The sequence below is a fragment of the Vipera ursinii genome (assembly GCF_947247035.1).
Source record: "Vipera ursinii genome assembly, chromosome: 1".
Classification (NCBI taxonomy): Eukaryota; Metazoa; Chordata; class Lepidosauria; order Squamata; family Viperidae; genus Vipera; species Vipera ursinii.
Genome location: NC_139512.1, coordinates 78,669,462 through 78,692,145, shown reverse-complemented (window position 1 = coordinate 78,692,145; position 22,684 = coordinate 78,669,462). Strand labels below are relative to the sequence as shown.

Sequence of the window (22,684 nt, the reverse complement as noted above, 5' to 3'; positions counted from 1 at the left end):
GACTGCGAGCGTCCCAGGAGATAGGAGGAGAACCACTGAAGAACTGTGCCTCCCACTCCCAATCCCCTGAGACGCCGCAGCAAGATACCATGGTCGATGGTATCGAAAGCCGCCGAGAGGTCTAATAGGACTAGGACAGAGGAATGTCCCCTGTCCCGAGCCCTCCAGAGATCATTCACCAGAGCGACCAATGCCGTCTCCGTGCTGTACCCGGGCCTGAAACCCAATTGGTAGGGGTCCAGATAATCCGCTTCATCCAGGACCATAGGAAGCTGATGCGCCACCACACTCTCGACAACCTTCGCAAGAAAGCGAAGGTTGGAGACTGGACGAAAGTTGTTCAATACAGCTGGGTCCAAGGCAGGCTTCTTGAGGAGAGTTCTCACCACCGCCTCCTTCAAGACGGCGGGGAAATAGTCCTCACTCAAGGAAGCAGATATAACCGCCTGGAGCCAGCCTCGTGTCCTCTCCCTAGCTGCATAAACCAGCCAGGAAGGGCACGGGTCCAACAAACATGTGGAGGAGCTCAGCCTTCCCATAATCCTGTCCACTTCCTCCGGAGTCACAGAATCAAACTCATCCCAGGTGGTATCGACAAGACCGCCCGTGTCCTGATCGCCTGACTCTGCCCAGTTGGAGTCCAAACCGGTCCGAATCCGAGCGATTTTATCCGACAGATGTTGACTAAATTCCTCGGCACGACCCTGCAAGGGATCCTCCCTCACCTCCTGATTAAGAAGTGAGCGAGTCACCCTAAACAGGGCGGCCGGGCGATTATCTGCGGACGCGATGAGGGTGGAGAAGTAATTACACCTCGCCACCCTCATCGCTGCGAGATAAGACCTAATATAGGTTCTTAACCGCAACCGGTCGGGTTCGGATCGGCTAGACCTCCAACAGCTCTCTAGGCCCCGTTTCCGACGCTTCATCTCCCGGAGCTCCGCGGAGAACCATGGAGCTCGCTGGGATCTGCGCCGGGTCAGGGGCCGCAAGGGTACAACCCGGTCAAGTGCCTCAGTGGCTGCCCTTTCCCAGGCTTCCACTAAGGCATCCGCCGAGCTGTGAGCAATGGAGGCAGGTGGGGACCCCAGCGCCGCTTGGAATCTATCAGGATCCATTAAGCGTCTGGGGCGGTACCATCTAATTGGCTCCATACCCCCACGGCGGGGGGCGGCAAAGCGGAAGACCAGCCGCAGGAGATGATGATCGGTCCATGACAGGGGCATAATAAATGGAGCGCCCCCACCAAGATCATCCAACCACCGTCTAGATAAAAAAATCAGGTCAAGGGTGTGGCCTCCCTCATGGGTTGGCTCTGAAATTACTTGCGTCAGGTCCATGGCCGTCATGGAAGCCATGAACTCCCGAGCTAGCTCAGATGAACCTCCCAGGGATGGTAGATTGAAGTCTCCCAAAACTATAAGTTTGGGAAACTCAACCACCAAACCCGAGAGGATATCGAGCAGCTCGGGCAGGGCTGCTGCTGTGCGACTAGGCGAAATGTACACCAGCAGCAAGCCCAACTGCGCCCCAGAGCCAAATCTCACAAAGAGAGACTCACACCCGACTATCTGAGACACGGTGGTCTCCCGCGGACATAAGGTCTCCCTAATAGTAACCGCCACTCCCCCACCCCTACCATGAGCTCGTGGCCGGTGTAGCACCCGGAAGCCTGGTGGGCAGAGGTCAACCAAAGGGACCCCACCCTCTGGGCCCAACCAGGTCTCCGTGATGCAAGCCAGGTCCGCATGCTCACCCTCAACTAAATCCCTAACGAGGGGAGCTTTATTAACCACGGACCTGGCATTCAGGTACACCAGCCGGAGCTCAGGAGGCTGCACATCCTCGCTCCCGGGATCTCGGGGAAGACGCAGAGGGTCGGAGCGTCTCACCGTTTGTAAGTAGCGGAGACGGCCCTCCCGGTGGCGATACGGCCCCCTGTCTATCTGCCTGCTGCCATTCCCCGTCGTGGGAATTGCTGATCCCACGACCCGCTCATGAGCCCCGGTGACAACGCCACCCCGTACTCCCCCCGTGCAGTCGGACCCAAGTCTGGCCTGGACCATGGTTGATTGGCCACCCCCCATAGCCAAACAACCCCTATCTCCCACCCCACTCCCTAGCCCTATAAAAATTTTTGATAAAAAATTAATCAGAGGCCTTCTATTAGATTTACCTAGACGGCCCCTACCCCTGCCCAGAACTTAACTGAACTTAACTAAAACCCCATTAATTAAAAATTAAAACCCCTCAGTCTGGGCCAGACAACTCAAAAAACCAAGTTTTCAAGTCCCTACGAAATGAGCGAAGGTCGGGGCGGTCCTAAGCTCCGTGGGAAGCTGGTTCCAAAGGGCCGGCGCGCCCACAGAGAACGCCCTTCCCCTGGGGATAACCCGCTGGCATTCCTTAACCGGCGGTACCCTAAGAAGGCCCTCCCTGTGGGAGTGCACAGGACGATGGGAAGTTGATGCCGGCAGCAGGTGTTCCCTTAGATAATCCGGACCCAAGCCATTTAGAGCTTTATAGGTCATTACCAGCACCTTGAATCTCACCCGGAGGGCAACCGGAAGCCAATGCAGGTCACGGAGAAGAGGTGTTACATGGAAGTATCGGGAGGTGTTACACGGGAGTATCCATTTTTAAGCATATAAAATTCTTTCTGCTATCAGCATATATAATAACAAAGTTCCAATTTCCCCCCCCCCCAGTTCTTTATCCAATAATCTTCTGGTTTCCACTGTATATTTACTTACATTCCGATATTTGGGTGGGATGGGTGAGTCAGTTGGCTGACCAGGAGAATATGTTCACAGTGATCTAAAAATTTCATTTTGAAATTTCATTTCAAAATTGATCAGTCATTCATATTAGCTAAATTTGGTGCATTCACTTGGATGCTACAGGTAGTTTGTAATTGAACTCTGCAATTACAGTCATGATGGGCAAGCAGGTCATCACATAACTGGAGCCGATTTTACGACCTTTTGTGTGATGGTGATGGTCATAAAGCAAATCCAGCGGCCATGAAGCAAACCCATTGCTTGCTGTGGGGTATTTTTTGCCAGGTGCTGGAAGGAAACACAATTTTCCAGCATAAATGTCATAAATGGCAAACAGCATGGGTCCAGGCTACTTGATGAACTGTCTTGTCCCGCTATGTCAGGCCTGCCTCACTTGTGCCAGCAGAGGAAGCCTACTGTGGATCCTATCGGGCAGAACGGTGGCTGATAAGATTCAGAAGAAGAGCCTTCTCTGCAGTAGTGCCCGCCCACCTACCCCAGGTTGAGATCAGCCCATATTCCCCTATCTTTCTGTAAGAACCTTGTTGGCCTGCAGACCGAACGGGGGAGCACTACACTGGAGGTGGCTAATAGACTGATAGCAAACATCACCTGCTCCCTACCCTTCTTCTTTCTCCCTGTCCATTTTTAATCTCATATTGCTGTACTTTCATTGGTTATTCTGTTTATTGTTTCATTACTTTGACACCGTTATGTTTGCACATATTTTCATTTCTGCATTTTTACTGTTGTAAGTCACCCAAAGAAGCTCCTTGGAGAGACGGGCAGCAAATAAATTTAGCAAACAAACAAATTATGGTCAGATGACTGCAGGGTGCCAGAAACAGTCATAAATGTGAGCCACTTCCAACTGCCCAAAACGTGGTCATGTGACCATGAGAAGTGTCATAACTCCAAAACTGGATCTTAAGCTTCCTTTTTTTGCAGGTATGTCATAATTTTAAATGGTTGCTAAGCAATCAGTTATAAGTCAAAGACTTCCTGTATAAAAATGCCTTTTTTCCCTATTTGAGACATTTATTTGGAATTAAGTGGGTACTAAACTTTTCTTCTGGCAGAATCTTTGGATTCAACCCCACAATTGCAATTCTTAATAATGATCCTGAGCCTGTACAGAATTGGAATTAATCTTTTTGTATTTTTTTTAATTTTCTCAGTTAGCAAGAAAAGGAATGAAAATAGTTCTTATCAGCAGATCGCAAGAAAAACTGAATAAGACTGCCAGTGAAATAGGTGAGTATCTATCTTGGTTTTTCTTGATTAATAAAAAAAATCTCTGAGTTGATTTAGACTCCTAGTGATTTCAAGAACATGTTCATGTAGTTTTCTTAAAACAGAAGCATTTTACTATTGCTTTATTCCAGGATTCCTTTGTTTAGGCACTGTGGAATTTTCTGGTGATCTTCTGTCCAGGTACTAACCGTGCATGACCATATTTAGTTTTTATGAAATCAATTCTTCATCACTAGAAGATGGAGCTGACAAGAAAGGGTTACCTCTACCTCTTTTGGCTAGAAAGCAGGAGTTAGTCATTTACCAGTCACTGGCAGGAAGGGTGGGGCAAGAGAGCAGAGATGCAGTCTGGGTTAGGTAGGTCGTTTGTGGTAGCTTCCTCCCCTGCTGATCACATCACAAAGGTTCCTCCCCCAGATGGTGGTGATGGCTAAGTTACGGGCACCAGAGACAGAAATATATTGTACCCCCAGTAGCCTTTTTTCTCCTTCAGTGAGGTGGCCCCAAGCAGACTGTGCCACCACTCAGGCAGCCTGGGTGATGTTTAAATTTAAGATTTCTTTTGTTCTGCCTTTATTATTTTTATGATAGTTCTTGACTTAACAACAATAATTGACCTTGGAATTATGGTTGGCAGTCAAGGCATTGCATGGCCAGATTAAAAATTTTTACGTTTTGTGTGGCAGTCGTTAAGTAAATCCATTTCCCATAATGGGCATTTTTTGCCGAAAACCAAAATTAAATACCAGAAACCTGCAAAAAAGGTGCAAATTGTGACCATGGGACATAGCAAACAGCTGTAAAATTCTGCCAAATGCAGTGTTGATGAGCTGAAGTGCTTGACTAAATTTGGTTTCTTTACAGTGATATTTTGGTGGTGTCTGTATGGAGGAGTAGTATAGTGTAAATAAAATGGTATTTGGTTACATTCTTCCCAGGTAGCCTCAGATAAAGCTTTTTATAGTTATCTAGCTTGAATGCCACTTTATTCTTCTCATGACAATATCAGTCAAAACTATGAGAGTTAAAGTCCAACACATTTGGGAAATATATGTTTGCACAAGTGTATTTTTATTTATTTTATTTTAATTCCATTTATATCCCGCCCTTCTCCGAAGACTCAGGGCGGCTTACAAGCTTAGCAGTAAGTATGTATGTAAGTAAGTATGGAAAAGATCACTTTGCTGACAAAGACAGAAGCAGCGTAAAATGATTTCAAAAACTCAACAATGAGACACTTTTAGAGATGATTATCTGGGCTTCCATAGAATCTGGAAGAAATGCAAAAAAGTGCATTTATAGCTGAAAGAGCACTACAACACTATTAGTACTTGATTCAGAGCAGTTGGCCTTCCTATACACAGTAGCTCTGAATTATCAGTGTTTTTATGTCAAAATACTTTCTAGATGCAAATTCAAAAATCTGCTACTACGAAAAAAAATTAAACATTACTAAAATCACCATATGCATCCAAGCATCAAAACAAAGCTTAATTATCCACAAGAGTGTGTATGCGGTACAATCCATGCAGGAACCTCTGGGCAGGTGTCTGCCTTTCAACAAGGCTAAAAATAGCACTCATTATCATAAGCATGAGGAACACACTCAGACATGAGCTGCATCATGACAACCTTGTAGAAGAAGTTTAAAATGAATATAATCTTCCTCGTGCTAAATCATTCAGATTTATGAAAGGGTCTGTAATAAACGTAATGTTTTCTGCAGCTCTTTTGCAGTAGTTGAAAAGATAGGGGATTTTATACACACACACACACACACACACACTCACTCACTCACACACACACCTCTTATATTGATAAAACATTGATTATAAAAACAGCTGCTTCCTAAGCAGAATGCTCCCTTTCTAGCCAATCATTTTGGGTATCATTGAACATACTTGATGTCATTCTAGTGGCAGAACAAAACTCCCCAGCCCTCTCATTACCACCAGTGATTTGAAAGGGTAGATGTCAAGTGCAAGCAACCAGAGCCACTCATAAATAGCTTAAGTGACCGCATTTATTTTCTTCTACCTATGTTACAAGAGGATACGGTAGCTCAGTGGGTTAGGACGCTGAGCCTGTCAATCAGAAGGTCGGCAGTTTGGTGGGTCGAATCCTGAGTGCCACATAACAGAGTGAGCGCCTGTTACTCATCCCAGCTTCTGCCAACCTAGCAGTTCGAAAGCACGTAAAAATGCAAGTAGACAATTAGGGACCACTACGGTGGGAAGGTAACAGCGTTCCGTGCGCCTTTGGCGTCCAGTCATGCCGGCCACATGACCATGGAGACATCCTTGGACAAACGCTGGCTCTTCAGCTTTGTAATGGAGATGAGCACTGGCCCCTAGAGTCGGAAATGACTAGCACGCATCTGCAGGGGAACCTTTATCTATACCTTTTACCTATGTTGCATGAATCTCCCCAAATTGCTTGTCTTCCCCTGGGAACAACTAGATAAGGCTTCATGGATCTTGGGGGAGGTCAAGTTTACACCTCTTGCCACTGCACACCGATTCCAAGCTGGGTCCCTGCTTGACTCCTCCTTCGAGCCTAGCTGGCAGTCTGCCAACAGTGGAACAATCCTGTACAAACCACAATCTATTGGTATACATTAAACATATTGTAATATCAATAATTAAATGTGTTTCCCTACTTTTCAATTGCATCATGTCATGGGCAATATGTTTTCTGTGTATTTTTAAACTATTCCAATTTTTGCTAAACTAAGAAAAATGTGCAAATGGTATAAAAGGCTAGGAGTAAAAAAGGTTAATTAAGCTTGATGTTTCCACAAGGAAAGACAAATACTTCACATGAAAGAGCTCAGTTTTAAAAAGCCAGACAGAAAAACAGATCCGTGATCTGTTTTCCAGTCAGTAAAGTATAAGGCGATGCCTCCCAAACTTTCCTTCATTACCTAAACTGCTTATCAGAAAGTCCTTTATTTTCCACTTACTGGAAAGTCCTTACTTGAAAGTATTACATACTACATACAATATGTAAAAAATATTAAAATGGCAATTGTTTGGCCATGTAACTGTAGAACGTGAGAAATACAAAATTAGTTTATAGTCCTTAGCTAAGAATAATTAGTCATAATCACATATTACTGCTGCTCTTCTCAGAGTTCACCCTGTGAAAAGAGAAGAATAATCAAACTGTCATCATTACTGGTTCTTCAACTGGTTTGTTATTTAATGTCTTGCTAACCTGGCATGGAACAGATATTTGCAGGACTCTCCCTGAGGGTAATATTGCCACCTAGCAGGACTTGGGAAGTGAAACTTATCCTTAGCAGACCCAACTCTATGGGAACCCCTTTCTTGAGACCCAGCAGGCTGCTGCCTTCATAGCCTTCCAGAAGACCATAAGAACTGACTCTTTCCACAAGTGCAGTGTTAGGGTAAGATTCAAACTCAGGGATGGTTTTGCTGGGTGTGTTGGAGAATGTTTTGATTCTATTGGCTTTTGGCTTTTCTTGTTGTTGTAAGTCAGAGGTCCCCAACCTTTTGGGCACCAGGGACCAGTTCTATGGAGAAAAGTTTTTCCACAAACTGGAGAGCGTGGTTTTGTGTGCTGCCTGCATCCCACGGATGGGGCTTTGCTTGTTTGTGTGGACCGGTTGCTGGCATGCCGCGGCCCATTACTGGTCCATAGACCGGGGGTTGGGGACCCCTGTTGTAAGTCATAGGGAGGTGTTTTTTTTTCCAAATGGATGGCCACGTTAGTCAAATACATAAAGCACCATCAGTCAACCAATGTAGATGATTTTTGTCTGTAGAGTGAGCTAAAAATGTTAAAAGTTACATGAATTGGAAAGTTTTAATTGCATTTGCACAATATTATAGCATGACTTTTAATAAGAACCTTGCAAATCCCTGATAACAATAAATTGGTGACATGTTTGTCTTGCCATAGGGCTACTAAACTAAGGAATCATCATCATCCTAAATAAGATGAGTGAGATTCAAGGTGCTGGTGATGACCTATAAAGCCCTAAATGGCATGGGTCTGGATTATTTATGGGAGCACCTTCTGCCGGCGTCAACTTCCCATTGTCCTGTGCGCTCCCACAGAGAGGGCCTCCTCAGGGTGCTGTCGGCCAGGGAATGCCGACTGGCGGCCCCCAGGGGGAGAGCATTCTCTGTGGGCGCGCCTGCCCTCTGGAACCAGCTCCCTGTTGAGCTCCGGATGGCTCCCGACCTTTACTCCTTTCACCGCAACCTGAAAACGTGGTTATTTGAGCTTGCCGGCCTGGACTGAGGGATTGGGATTTTAAATTTTTAGAATGTGATTTATTTGTTGGGGCTAATTTAATTTAATTTATTTTTAACTTTGTATATTGTGTTTTAACTGCCCTGTACACCACCCCGAGTCCTTTGGGAGAAGGGTGGTATATAAATCCAATAAAATAAATAAATAAATATTCCCGCATCTGCAGAATTTTTTTTTTCAGATCGATGAACGCCATCTTGCACGATCAAGCACAGCATCTAGATCCAACTCTGCAATGTTCATATCTGCATTTATTGTGTCTTGCCATTTTTGTTTCAGCCATTCCCACATGTGCTTGCCATCTGTGTTAAAATGGAAGGTGATGCAGGCAATGATATGGGGTGCTGCTCAAAGGATATGGCCATACTGCTGATAATAGGGCTATTAATAGGGCTACATAGGGCTACTAAGGGAATAATATTGTTAAACGTCTTAATATACAGCTGGTTGATTTCTTGATAAAAATACAGACGCACTTGGTTTCCTAGATTAGATTTTAAATTTTAAAAACATGTCTGTACTGAGTTTAACTTGCCTTTTTAATTTGTTTTGTTTTAATTTTGTTTTTTATTTGTTGTATTCCACCTTATAGGACAAATTGAGCAGAAAGGCTAGAAACAATTAGTATTAATATGTAATATATGAAATATTTAGTCTTCATTTATGTTCCATAAATTGCACATAAGTGCATTCTGCTGATAGCCTTTAACACACTAATCATAGTTAGACACCAAATTGTATCTCTGTAATTAAAATCATCTTCTGTGTTCATTTATTTAAAAGAAAAATGTGAAGTGGCATGCAGATATATAAATCTTGATTGTGCTCTTGTTAGATTGGTAAATACTGTATTTTAGGAGGGAAGAGTTTAGCTTTGCCCTTCCCTTCTGTCATTGCAAATGTGTGCAGATTTCCACATTTTCCCAATTAGTCACCTTGTAACTAGGGTCCAAACCGCATGGTACACAATTATTTTGCTTTTAGATTGTTTATCTAACCATGGAGAATTATAAATTGTTTTCAGTTACTTTTTCCTTCATCCCCCAAATAAATAGCCCTTAAAGCAAAATACAAACGTTCACTTTGTACTTCATCTTTTGAAAGTAAGTGCATTATTTTCAAGTCCCCAGGGGACATGCTGCTATGCAAAATAATGACGTAAATAGTTCTTACTGCAGTAGCAATCTTGTGATCACATCAGGAAAAAAAATACAACAGGTTGAACATCTCTAGAGTGAGGTGGAGTGCTGCTATTTTTAGATACATCTGTTCTGCTTTGAAATCCTGTGGTCACAGTTTTAGCAAAGAAATCTCAATGAGCATTATTTCTAGATCACATCTCTTTATTATAAAGCCTCGTAGGTTTTTTATGGCTAGTAACAGTAATCCAAGATTTTAAGGGATATTGAAAAAAGATGAACCACGATAAATAATCTTTATTAATCTATATGTAATCAGTTGAATATTAATCCTGTTGGATCCTTATATTAAAAAGAACATAGTTCACGTGTGATCAGAATTCAAACATTACATATTATATAGCCCTTTATGAACTAGAGATCTACATATCTGATCGTGGTAAATTGTACGGGTGTTACAGAAATATAATTTGCTTTTTTATTATTATTTTTCTATTTAATTTGTTTCTTTTATTCTGTTATATACGGTCTTATTAATCTTCTGTGTTTTATAATCTATATTTTGATATGGTCTCTGTGTTATATTCTATTATTGCTCTTGCTTTTGGGTAAAAAATATTAAGAAGCAACTTTTAACTGTCAGATGATTATTTTGCTCCCAGGTTGTTGTTAGTGCTTTATTGCTATTAAGTAATAATAGTTCATTCATATTTATTTATCCTGGAAAATATCTGATCCAGTATTAAAGGTAGGTTGCTTAAAACTAGTCAGTGATGAATAGACAAGAATAATTGTAAATGATTACTAAATAAGTAATCTGTTAGCCCTTCAAGAGAAGAGACGTGGTGTATTGTAGAATAATAACTTTTTTAAAAAAAATCTTTATTGCAAAATAAACTTAGAATTTCTTGAAAGCCTTTAAATTAAAATTGAGCAAACTTCAAGCACAATCTGATAAAAAGATTCATTAAAATGATATATTTCAAAACCTTGTCTGTTTTACCATTTCACCTTATTGTATAATATAATGAGACAGTGCTCCATGGTTACCTGTTATGTATGTATTCTTTATTTCAGAGGACAAATTCAAGGTAGAAACAAAAACAATTGCTGTTGACTTTGAAAACCGAGATACTATTTACAGCAAAATAAAAGCAGACTTGGAAGGCCTTGAAATTGGTATCTTAGGTTTGTATCTTAAATTCAATTTCTTTGGGGGTTTTTTGGGAGGGTGGGAAGAAACTATAACCTCTCAATGGGTAGATAAAATGCACTTTTTAATTGTATTTATTGTCTGTGGAACAAAGCTTGATATCTTGAACACAGAAAAAATAGAGCATTCTTTCCAAAGATAATGATGATGATTTTATTTTATCCATTGAGTCATGTCCAAATCTTGGCAATTCTGTGGGCCATGTCTCTCCATATCTTCTAATCTTGCACTACTTTTTTGAATTGTTATATGCTCTGGCTAATGTTAGCTTTGATGGTGTCCTATCACCGTGTTCTTTGGTGGACTGGTTTCTCTTTATTGCTAACTCTTCCAAGCATAATTGCTTTCTCCAGGAAATTCCCCTGCATGACATGGCCAAAGTTTAATGTAATGTCAATTACCCTGTATTTTTATTACTTTACAGGTAGTTCTTGACTTACAATCACAATTGAGCCCAGAATTATGGTTGTAAGTCATTGTGGTTATTAAGTGGGTTACTATGTGACATGAGATAACTTTATGATAGCATCCTGTTTCTCCCAGGTGCAGTTGTTAAGTGGAGCTGAGAGCCTCAGGTTGGAGTTCCTAGAAGGCCTGGCACAGACTGAAAAAATATCAGGGGGGGGGAGAATGCAGTGCAATGCAAGTGCAGTGCCAGGGAAAGAAGCCATAAGCACCTCAGCTTGGCCCAGGAGCACAGCAAAAAGGGACTATACCACAGGTCTGCAACCCGCGGCTCCGGAGCCGCATGCAGCTCTTTCAGCCGTCTCCTGTGGCTCCCAGTCCTCTGCCATGTGCAGTCCAAAAAAAAAAGCGGGACTAAAAAATTTCAACCAATCCAAATATGCAGGGTAGGTGCATATCTCGCCTTGGCTCCACTCTTCAGTCAAACCCTGTTCTGCGCATGCGCGCATGTACGCGCATGTGCACACACATTTTTTTGCGTTTCCCAGTTTTTCCTTTTGTGAGGCAACCGGTTCCGAGTGGCTCTTTCACTGTTTCAGGTTGCTGACTCCTGGACTAGACCCATGGAGCCTCCATAATGGCATACAAAGGAGATGCCCTGTGGGACATTGCAGACTCCTAAAAGACTCCAATTTTTCCAGTCACTAACAATAGCTCTTATGAGGACATTCGAATAATATCTGTCCCGTTCATCTTGTGGTCTTCCAGTTTTACCTCAGAATTTTTCAAACTGTGTTCCATGGAAACCTAGGCTTTCATGGGAATTTAATGTGGTTCCAAGTGAGACAAGGGACAAAAAAAAAGTTCCTTCAAATGCAGCCAATTTTCTATCACTAGACAGTTGCCTTTTGATCAGAAGCTCTGGGGTATTATTTTTTATTAAAAATTGTGATTGTAATAGTGAAAATTAATACAAAATAAACTTAAAGGAAAGACCATAGAGAAAAGTAGTAAAAAGTGCAAGGGAAAAAGAAAAGGTAAGAATATAATAAAAAGAGGAAACAATGTATAAAGAAATGAGTTCCAAAGCTTCATCACAAAGTATAAACAAATTTAGTACCGGTAATCTTCATCCTCTCAAAAGATACAAACATTTCTCTCTTCATCCAGTATCCCATCTCTTATCTACAAACAAATCCATAAAACATCACATTATTATTTAGCCAACAGATTCCATGCAATGAAAACAATTGAAGAACAGTGTTTCATTTTTTTTCAATGTTGGGAAACATACCGTAATCATTTTTCTAATCTACCATCTACTCACATCACATGTCCAAAGGATGCACACTTTTGCTTGTTGGCCATCTGCTCAAGGATGCAGCATTTAATCTAAGACTGGTTGATTTCATCTTGAGGCTCATGGTACTTTTAACAATCACCTCTAAGTCCATATTTTATAGGCCTCTTGTCTTTCTTTTTATCAGTGACCAATCTTCTTATCCATATATTGCTACCACAAACTATTTTTGTCTTTTCAGTACCCTCATTCTTCATGATCTTGTTAAATTTTGTCATTGCCTTCTTCTAGAGGAGTAATCTCTTTACTGCTTCAACATACTGTCTATCTCTGTTCTTGAGCCCAAGAAAACATAACCATTTACCACCCAGAGAAAGCAGGTTTTGGTTTTTGTTTTGAAAAGGACTCATTTAATGTGAGTGGTAATTCCAGTAACCAAAAATACTTCATGAAAAACCTAGATTGAAATTATGTTGAACGAGTTTTATTTAATTGATTGGTGATGACTGGAACATCACAGATTGTGTGGAGGGAAAAATTGAAGTGTGTGAAAAAAAATTCAGAACACTTACATTTAATTAATCTGTAAAAAATGGACCTCTTAGAAACATGGAAACAAAACAGAAAACATCTTAAAAACAAGAAATTGGGACTGAAAGAAAATGTTTAATAATAACATTGTTATTAAGGCTACTGTTTTGCATTATTCTAAGCTTGTAAGCCGCCCTGAGTCTTCGGAGAAGGGCGGGATATAAATGGAATTAAAATAAATAAATAAATTTCCGTCTTTTTTGCTCTCCTCACTCCACTCAAATATTCCTTATTGAGAGATTTCAAAGATCATGTACACCATGTGTGGGTTTATACTGCCATCTAATGTTCTATAGTCTAATTCAGTCTCAGTGGAAGAGGATCATTTATTCTTAGACATCGTGAACAAATACTCTTAATAGGGCTATAAATGATATTGATGTGCAGTTCATGATAGCAATTTGGCATATTGGAGCAAATAATCATACAGTAGTTTTACAGTATCGGTTGTAAAATAATTCAGCTGATTAGAGAGTGACTCCTGATGACCGCCTGGAGAAATGCATGTAGTTTTCTTGGCAGGATTTCGTGAAGGATGTTGCCATTGTTTTCTTCCTAGCAGTGAGAGAAAATGAGTGCCCAAAGTTACCCAGCTGCCTTCATGCCTAAGGCAGGACTAGACTCATAGTCTGCTAGTTTCTAGCCAGGTGCCTTTACTTATTACACCAAACTGGTTCTCTAGGTACAATTAACGGATGCTTATTTGAAGTAGAAAATAAGTAGTTAAAATTTGCATCTAAATGAAAGAAGGCTGATAGGATAGTTAATAAACTTTATTCATTTATTTTCTGGAGCCAATTTTGAAAAGGCATATTCGGTTCTGTGCAAAAGTATTTACCTCCTTTTGGTTATTTTGAATTTCTGCATGTCATTGTTGCTGAATATTATTACGTTCATGTAGGCTTATTGATGTATGAAATGACTGAAAGTTTGGTTGTTCAGTATATTTAAAAAAATCATCCACTTTGCAGTGACCAATGACCCCATTAGATTCAATAACTGATTGCAGTACCTGCAACCAAATGCTTCCTGTAATTGATGATCAATCTCTTACGTCACTATGTAGGAATTTGAAGCAATTTTTTCTATGGCATATTGTTTCAACTCAAAAACATTGGAAGATTTTCTAGCATAGCCATAATATTTCCATGGACTTCTGCTTGGTTGGTTCAAAACATTGTATTTATTCTTCATCCATTCCCTTGTAAGACTGACTTCTGGTTGACAAATATTGCATCCAGTTTTGGTCACCACGGTGTAAAAAAGATGTCGAGACTCTAGAAAGGGTACAGAGAAGAGCAACAAAGATGATTGGGGGACTGGAAGCTAAAACATAGGGAACGGTTGCTGGAATTGGGTATGTGTAGTTTAACAAAGAGAAGGATGAGGGGGGACATGATAGCAGTGTTCCAATATCTCAGGGGCTGCCACAAAGAAGAGGGATTCAAGCTATTCTCCAAGGCACCCGAAGGCAGGACAAGAAGCAATGGATGGAAACTAGTCAAGGAGAGAAGCAACCTAGAACTAAGGAGAAACTTCCTGACAGTTAGAACAATTAGCCAGTGGAACAACCTGTCTCCAGAAGCGGTGAATGCTCCAACACTGGAATTTTTTAAGAAGAGACTGGACAGCCATTTGTCCGAAATGGTATAGGGTTTCATGCCTGAGCAGGGGGTTGGACTAGATGACCTCCAAGGTCCCTTATTATTAAATCACTGTCTTGCTGCCTTTCCCCCATTATGGTTAAGAGATCTGTATTCCTTGTAAATTTTTCTGATACAAAGCAGATCTTTCTTAAACAATGGCAAGTTGGCTAGATCCTGAGACAGAAAAGCATCCTCAAACCATTACACAATCACCTCCAGGCTAGACAGTAGTATGAGATTCTACTTGTGGAGTGCATTGTATGATTTCTGCTGTACATTAATGATATCCATGTAGCCCAGAACAATTCACTTTTGATTCATCAGTCAATCATCCAGTCATCCAGGTGCTGGGTTTTATTTAGGGGAAAATCTGTTTTGTTTTATTTTGTTTTTCCAAATTTGAAATGAGCATCAGTGTTCTTGGGTTTTAACCTCTTCCATGAATTTCATTTTTACTTGGTACTTTTCTGATGGGATAAACCATAGCGAGAGAACCCTGCAGACCTCTGGATGTTCTGAAGCTTTTATGACTTCCTGGATGATTTTACACTGTTTTCTTTTATGATTTTTACAGAATAGTCACTTTTGGAAAGATTCATTGTTGGCTCAAGTCTTCTCCATTTCAAAACTCTGTCTCTGAGGATTGGTTGTGCTCCAGATTTTAGAAATCATTTTGTAACTTTCCTCAAACTTAATAGGCAGTGACTTTTTAATGCAACTCTTCAGAAATGGGACCATGACATATCTGTAGAATCAATATGATAAGAATTTCACTGAGATAAAGGGTGCCAAAGTTTATGAGATTTATATAGTATAGGATTGTTTCAAATCATTTGTGATGGTTTAGTAAAGTATTTAATTAATTAAACTAGAGAGGTGAATGCTTTTTCACAGTGTCAAGCTGTACACAGGGTTATTTGTTAATCAGTGTGTGTTAATGTTCAGGACAAGGAGATGCAAAAAAAAACAAAACACCAACAACCTAGATTATCCAAATATATTTTTTCATATAACTGTGTTTTATTGGCAAAAATGGCAACGCTTTTATGTTTAAGAATAATGAGAGTACAATTCATAATTTTATGAGTTGTCTGATAAATACAAATTCAGTTCTGTATTGCCATGTAATTAGGTTGAATGTTCAACTACATTCATCTAACATGTTTGCTGGAATGTTGCTGTTTGCATTGTTTTAAAATTTAATCTCTTTGATTACTATATGTCATTTAAAGTTCAGTAACTAGAGTGCATTGACATATAAAGTTCTTCATCCTAAGAACTGCTGTATGTTACACTGTTTTAGCTGGTAATGTTTTTGTAGCTGTATGTACCAATCAAACACAGTTATATAAGTTAGCATTTGCATACTTTTAAAATCATACTTTACAGTGACTTGATCCAAACTTAATTTAGTCCAGTGAACCATATTTTAGCATAAAGAAATTGGGATTGTTCCTGCGTAGTGGAACAGTTAATTTGCTATAACTAAACTGAGAAGCTGTATTTTAATCTGTTATTTAATTTATAATTATAAATTATAGTCAGATCCAAGTTGGTAGGCCAGGATCAAACTGAATTTAGACTGTAATTGATGAGTTGACATTTAAACATAGATTAAATCCAGAGATCCTCTTAAAACAGATGTATTGAAATCATGATAAATTACAGTAAGTCCTGTTGATTTCAGCAGCAAAATTCACACATCAAACAAAATGATTGAGCTATTTGGCTTAGCTTAACATATGAATCATCTTGTTATAGCTTAGTGTTATGTGTGATCCAGGCCATTATGATTTGTTAAATTAACCATAGTAGACAATCCTGGTTTTATGTCATGTGTGAAAACAAACATGAATCTGTTGTAAGTATGGCTAAGTCTGGATCCAACCAAATTAGCCTTTCTGGTGCTTTATGATTTTAACAGAAGTGACAATATTGACAGTCTTTTTGTGTTCATTGCTGTTCTTTGCCTTGATTAATAACAAAAAACTTTAATACATGCATAATCTCAGGCATTGATGCTTATAGGAACTAGGGATGTCCGTGACATGCTACTTAACTATTTGCTAAACACAGTGCTCTCAAAACTTTAATTTTTAAATATGATACATTCAAGGTGTATATTTAAAAATTATTTATATTTCAGTGAACAATGTGGGTGCTTCATATGATTATCCTGAATATTTCCTTGAGATTCCAGATTTAGATAGAGTGAGTATTCTTTTCCTTCCACACCTGTCTTTTAAAATTAATATTTAATATTAAATTTAAATATTTGTTAAGAGTAACACTGGTTTTATTTTATTTGTTAATAGAATCATAACTGCAAGAGTATGAATAAGAACCTATTAGCATCTCCCCTCCCTAGATTTAGAAACAGTCCTATGAACAGTTCATTAACTTCAAATTAAAATGTATAATGACTAATCCTAAACCAAGGAGTCAGAATACTTCATACCTTCAATACATTCATTAAAAACCCTAATATTAAGGGCATTAGTCTCATTTTGAATTAATGTTGCATTTACATCTTTTCCTCTCAGTTTTGTAGAAGCCTCTTATTTTGATTGTATTTCACATGCAAAAAAAATAATTGGGGCTGCTCTAATGGCCATAAAGAGTAGGAATTGCTTTGTGTTTAACATAACCTGATTCTCTGAGCTGCACTTTATTTTGGTAAAATGCATGTAAGATGTATTGTATACATAGTTAAGCAATATCACATAAAATAGTAAAATGAAGTTTTTAAATAAATTAATTACAATGTACTTTATATTAACTATATTTCGATAAATGAAAATCTATGATAATAAAAATTCCACCCCAGCTCCCAAAACAATACCTAAAGCAGGGGTGTCAAACTCGCAACGTCAGGTGTCGTGACTTGTTTTGCCATTGCCGGCAATGGAGTGGGCGTGGTTTTGGCATGATGTATCCGGCCCACGGGCTGGCAGTTTGACAATCCTGACCTAAGGGATTTGATTTATTGCCAATTTATGTTCAATTGTTTTATGTCACACTTCACACAAGGATTCAAGATGAGAAAGTAGATTATTATGTAGGAGTTCTTTAAGCTGCTTTGAAAAGCAAAATGAAAAAAAAAACAATAGAAAGTTGTACTTGCTCCTTGATCGCACAAGCATGTAATTTGGATCCAAAAAGTATATAGATATTTGCTATTTCAAATTGTGATATTGCTTTTCTTTCAGTCTTTACCTTACTTGCCTTTTATGTCTTCTTTTGCTCTGCTGCGTCCTCAGCCACCTTCTCTTGAGTTTTGTTTTAAGAAGATTTTGTCCCTCAGGACTTGTATTTGCAACAGGACTCAGGACTTGTATTTGCAACATCTCTCCCATCAAGACTCATTCTTAAATCCTTGACGAATGAGTGAATGTATTCATTTAAAACATTTTATAGAGGCCCATCTTGAGTGAAGCTCTGGACAGCTCACAACCCAGAAATAACAAAAATATCTATTTGGTTGTTTTTTTTATTAAAGAGTTTTAAAGTTTTACAATACATTTTAAACATAAACATAACATACATTATCTAGTACATTTTAAACATAACCCCAATTCCCCTCCCTCCCCCTTCCCCCCCCCCCACTTCCCAGAGCTCAATACAGGGTATTGCCTTTAACAAACTTAAACTAAAATATGCTAAATAACTATAATTAAACTTTAAATCCTATCGCTCGAAAAAAATATCTATTTGTGATAAAATAAAAACACTTAAAACAAATAGTAGCGGATTTTCCATTCAAAATGGGCACATCTGACATGTGATGAATGTGAGTGTAATTTGGGGAAATGCCAAGGGGAAAGGAAATCATTTGAACCACATTTTCATTCCCAATGTTGAGTGGATAAGTCTGAACCCAGTGCATTCTAATGTTGGGTATCAATGAAGTCCAGTCTTAATCTCTTTTATTGGTGCTTTATGATGCTGTAGAAAAGGAAGAGAAGCATTAATAATTTATATACACGTCACGTATAGGTTTGTTATCAAAACACAACAATCTGTGCAATTAGGCTCAAACCAATCGCAGTATCTTGCAGGTGAAGAGATCACGAAGTGGAGAGTCTTAATTTTACCATTTGCTTCACGTGCTCTATTTTTTCATAATTATTCATCCTAAGTGTGATAATTTTATTTTTTTCATTCAGTCTGTATGTGTTCTAGTCTGAACATTAGTTTAATTCGGAGATGCTGAAGCTATAATCTATAGTTTTCAAAGTACTATATTTAGCAAGGTTAAAGAAGTGAATTAATCCCTTATATTTCCATATCAGTATCAATAATCATGTCCTCTGCATTCAAGAAGGGATATCATCCCTTTTTTTTTCCAGGGGGAAAAAAAACACCTCTCTGACTTTAGTTATCACTGTAGAGATTATATCCATGTAAATTTCAAGACAATTTGACCTTAAATTAGGGTTCCCCAACCCCCCGGTCCGTGGAGCAGTACCAGGCATGCCAGCAATCGGTCCGCACAAACAAGCAAAGCCCCATCGGTGGAATGCAGGCAGCACACAAAAACCACGCACCTTCCGGTCTGCAGAAAAACCCCTCTCCACAGAACCAGTCCCTGGTGCCCAAAAGGTTGGGGACCTCTTCCTTAAATGCTAATTTTAAGGCATATTTTAAATTAAATATTTTTAAAAAACAAAGTTTAAGATAACACATCGATATAGCATGGTTGTAACAACTCTGCCAAGAAAAATGAATTAAATTTCTGATTCTCCAGTACTGTACTTTGAATTCTGGATCCAGAAATCACATTAGATCAATAAATTACCAAGTTGCCAATTGAGCTCCCGAGTTTGACCAGATAATTTGTGCATAGTATATACTCTAGTCATCTTAGTTGCTTGCAAACTTTTAAATCAAGAATTCATAATAATGCTGTTTTGTTTTTCCCATTACAGCAAATTGACAAGATGATAAATGTTAATGCCCTGTCTATGTGCAAGGTAAGTGCCATTTTGGGAAGTTGTGCTAATGCAGGAGAATTGACTATATTGCTTATAGAGTAATAAAATAAAATAAATAAATAAAATAAAATAAAATTTGTCTAAAACAATTTCTGTACAATTTCCTCTCTGTAAAGCAGGTTCAATTATACAGGCTTCCTTCTAGAGCAGGGGTGTCAAACTGCCGGCCCGCGGGCCGTATAGCTCACGTGGAAGCCACGCCCACCCCATTGCCGGCAGTGGCAAAACCATCCTGATACGTTGCGTGACGTCACGTGACGTCGCAAGTTTGACATGTCTGCTCTAGAGTTTCTCCATAAGTCCATTTTTTCTAGCAGCCTCTAGAAGTGTTTTTACATATGCTAATAGCATAAGGCTTTCTAGGAGAAGAAAAGGTAAAATGTACTTGAAGTTGTTCATACCTCAGCCTGCCAAGCCATTTTGATATTTATTAAAAAAATGTTTTCTTACTCTGGAAAAGTGGCATGTAGAAGGTATCCATATGCAACATCAGAAATACAGGTAGTCCTTGACTTACAAGCACAATTGAGCCCAAAATTTCTGTTGGTAAATGAGATAGTTGTTGTGAGTTTTGTCCTATTTTATGATCTTTCTTGCTACAGTTAAGTGAATCACAGCAGTTGTTAAGTAAGTTTGTCAGAAGGTTGCAAAAGGTGATGCTGGCATACTACAACTGTCATAAATATGAGTCAGTTGCCAAGTAGCCAAACTTCGATCGTGTGAGACCGGGATGCTGCAAAAGTTGTAAGTGTGGAAAAGGGTCATAAGTCATTATTTTCAGTGCCATTGTAACTTTGAATGGTCATTAAACAAACTATTGTAAGTCAAGGACTACCTGCAGCAGATGGACTTGTAACACTTTTTAAAGAATCCTATTTCAGGCAAAAAAAAAACAACAACAACAGAGGACATTTGAAAACTCAGAGCCTAAACCATATTTACATGGTTTTTCCAATCGTTTCATTTTATATGGCAAATTGAATCTCAGTAATTCCACAAGTAATTCCCTGCGTATTTTTTCTACTTAGTTTTATTCATTCATTTCCTTTTATTCCATGTTCCATTTAATTTTTTTTAAGTTATATTAGATGTTTCAGGCATTTCTTCTCCCTTTTCTCTGGATATCATTTTAAAAATGTTTCATTTAGAAGCCTGACATTTCCACTTTGAAAGAGAAAGACTGTTACTTTCTCTACTTTACTTGAGATAATGGCATATTGTTGCCATTTCCCCCAAACAATATTGTGAGGCATTTTCGTTTCAAAATCTCAAGGCAATGTTTCTCTGTCTTTTGAAATTGAGCAAATCTCTTTTATCAAAAGTTGAGGTCAAACAGATAAATCTACTAAAAAGGTGTTGATATGAAGGGAACAACCAGCACTCCTCACTATTCCTAATTTATTATTTGTATAATACAGCTTTTTATTTCATCTGAATTTAAGTATAATCGCTTTCTAGAAACAGTAAATGTTGCAGGCCTCTACTGGAAAATGATACATGATACCATATAATCAATTTTTATTATTGTGTTATTACATGTTTTTTTCCCTTTTAAATAAGTAGGAGTGTGAATTGTCCTCTGCTTATTAACACTATTAATTTTGTCATTTGCTAGTAGGGATATGTAGGAGAGGATCTGTCAGAGTGTGTTAAATATTGTGTTAAGATAACTTTGAACCTGAAATATGCCCCATTTACTCGTCAACTATTTTTTAAACATATATATTTTAATAAAGTTTGGACTACAGGTAGTCCTGATTACTGACTGTTCAAAGTTGTGACAGCATTGAATAAACATGCCAGCCCACAAAGTTTTGGCCATTGTAGCAGCCCACAGTCATGTGATTGTGATTTGGGAGCTTGGTAAGTGGTTCATACTTAATGGTTGCAGTGTTCCATTGTTATGGGATTGCCATTTGCACCTTGCCCTGCCTGCTTTCCACAAGCAAAGTCAATAGGGAAGCAGACAGGAAAGCTCAGAAGTTGCTTTGGTAAGTTCCTTGGCTGCATGTGCTAACACTCCACCATGCTATCCAACCCTTGGCATTCTTGTGCTCCCGTCCCACTTTACCTTACCATCCCTTGGCCTTTCTACACATGTATATACCCTGTGCTGGGCTTCCCAAGCTCTCCCTCAGTTTCCCCAACTCACTCACTGAACTGACCCACTCAGGACCTTCCCCTAACCTCCCCCTATGACACTTTCCCACTGTCCTAGGTCAGCCCTAGTTGGGATTCCTGCCACTCCCCACTTAAGCTACTCTTGAGGGCAGAGCTTGTCTTATTTGTATTCTGTAGATTCACTCTGGGATACTTTCAGGCTAAGAGCAAAGTATAAATAAATAAAATAAATATAGCAATAAAGAATAGTGTAGGAAATATTGTATTGTGTAGAATAAAAAGCTATCTTTTCCTGTTTGAACTATTTTCCATTATCACACAGCATTGATATAGACCTTACATGCTTGAGGAAGTCAAGTGTTGCATCCATATCATGCACATGACAATATAATATATTCAGGACTCATGTCGACTGAAGTAATTTGTACTATTCTTGTACTTTTCAAGCATTCTGTAGCCACTGCTGGTGGTTCTATAAGGCTTCTGTATCCCATCTGTTTTCTTCTCTGACCTTGTCTCCCCTGGAGATTCCCCCCCCCCACAAAAAAAGTTTGCTTTTATGAAAAAAATTATTTCTCATTTGTGCCATTTCTGACTCACCTAGGAAGGCTGGAAATAGAGAGAATTTTATATTTCTTATGTAAAGAATTGGGTAATCTTGCTTTTCATCAGTAACTGAAGTTATACCTAATCTGTGTTCATATTTAAGCCTAAATAATTAACTATGAGTTAAGGCGAAATAATTCACATACTTTGAGGTATGTAAAATAACTCTGTAATCGTCCGATATTAGTGTTTCCTTATTTTCTCTCTTCTTTTTTTCCTCTAAGCAATTTCCTTTATTCTCGAATATAGACAGAAATATTTTTTATAAGTTTATTGTTTTATCATAGGGAATAAAATACAGGACAATAAACAAAATGAAACAAAAAAACATTCGCACATACATTACATACATAC

General features: G+C 39.1%; 1 protein-coding gene across 1 annotated transcript in view; it reads left to right on the top strand.

Annotated features, from left to right (window-relative positions):
* The window catches only part of HSD17B12 (hydroxysteroid 17-beta dehydrogenase 12), an 87,872-nt gene that overhangs the window by 45,741 nt on the left and 19,447 nt on the right, over nucleotides 1-22,684 (top strand). The window contains exons 3-6 of the mRNA XM_083349678.1: nucleotides 3,959-4,034; nucleotides 10,532-10,642; nucleotides 16,756-16,820; nucleotides 19,538-19,582. Coding sequence (XP_083205804.1) covers nucleotides 3,959-4,034; nucleotides 10,532-10,642; nucleotides 16,756-16,820; nucleotides 19,538-19,582 — 297 coding nt within the window. The remainder of the gene's footprint in view (nucleotides 1-3,958; nucleotides 4,035-10,531; nucleotides 10,643-16,755; nucleotides 16,821-19,537; nucleotides 19,583-22,684) is intronic.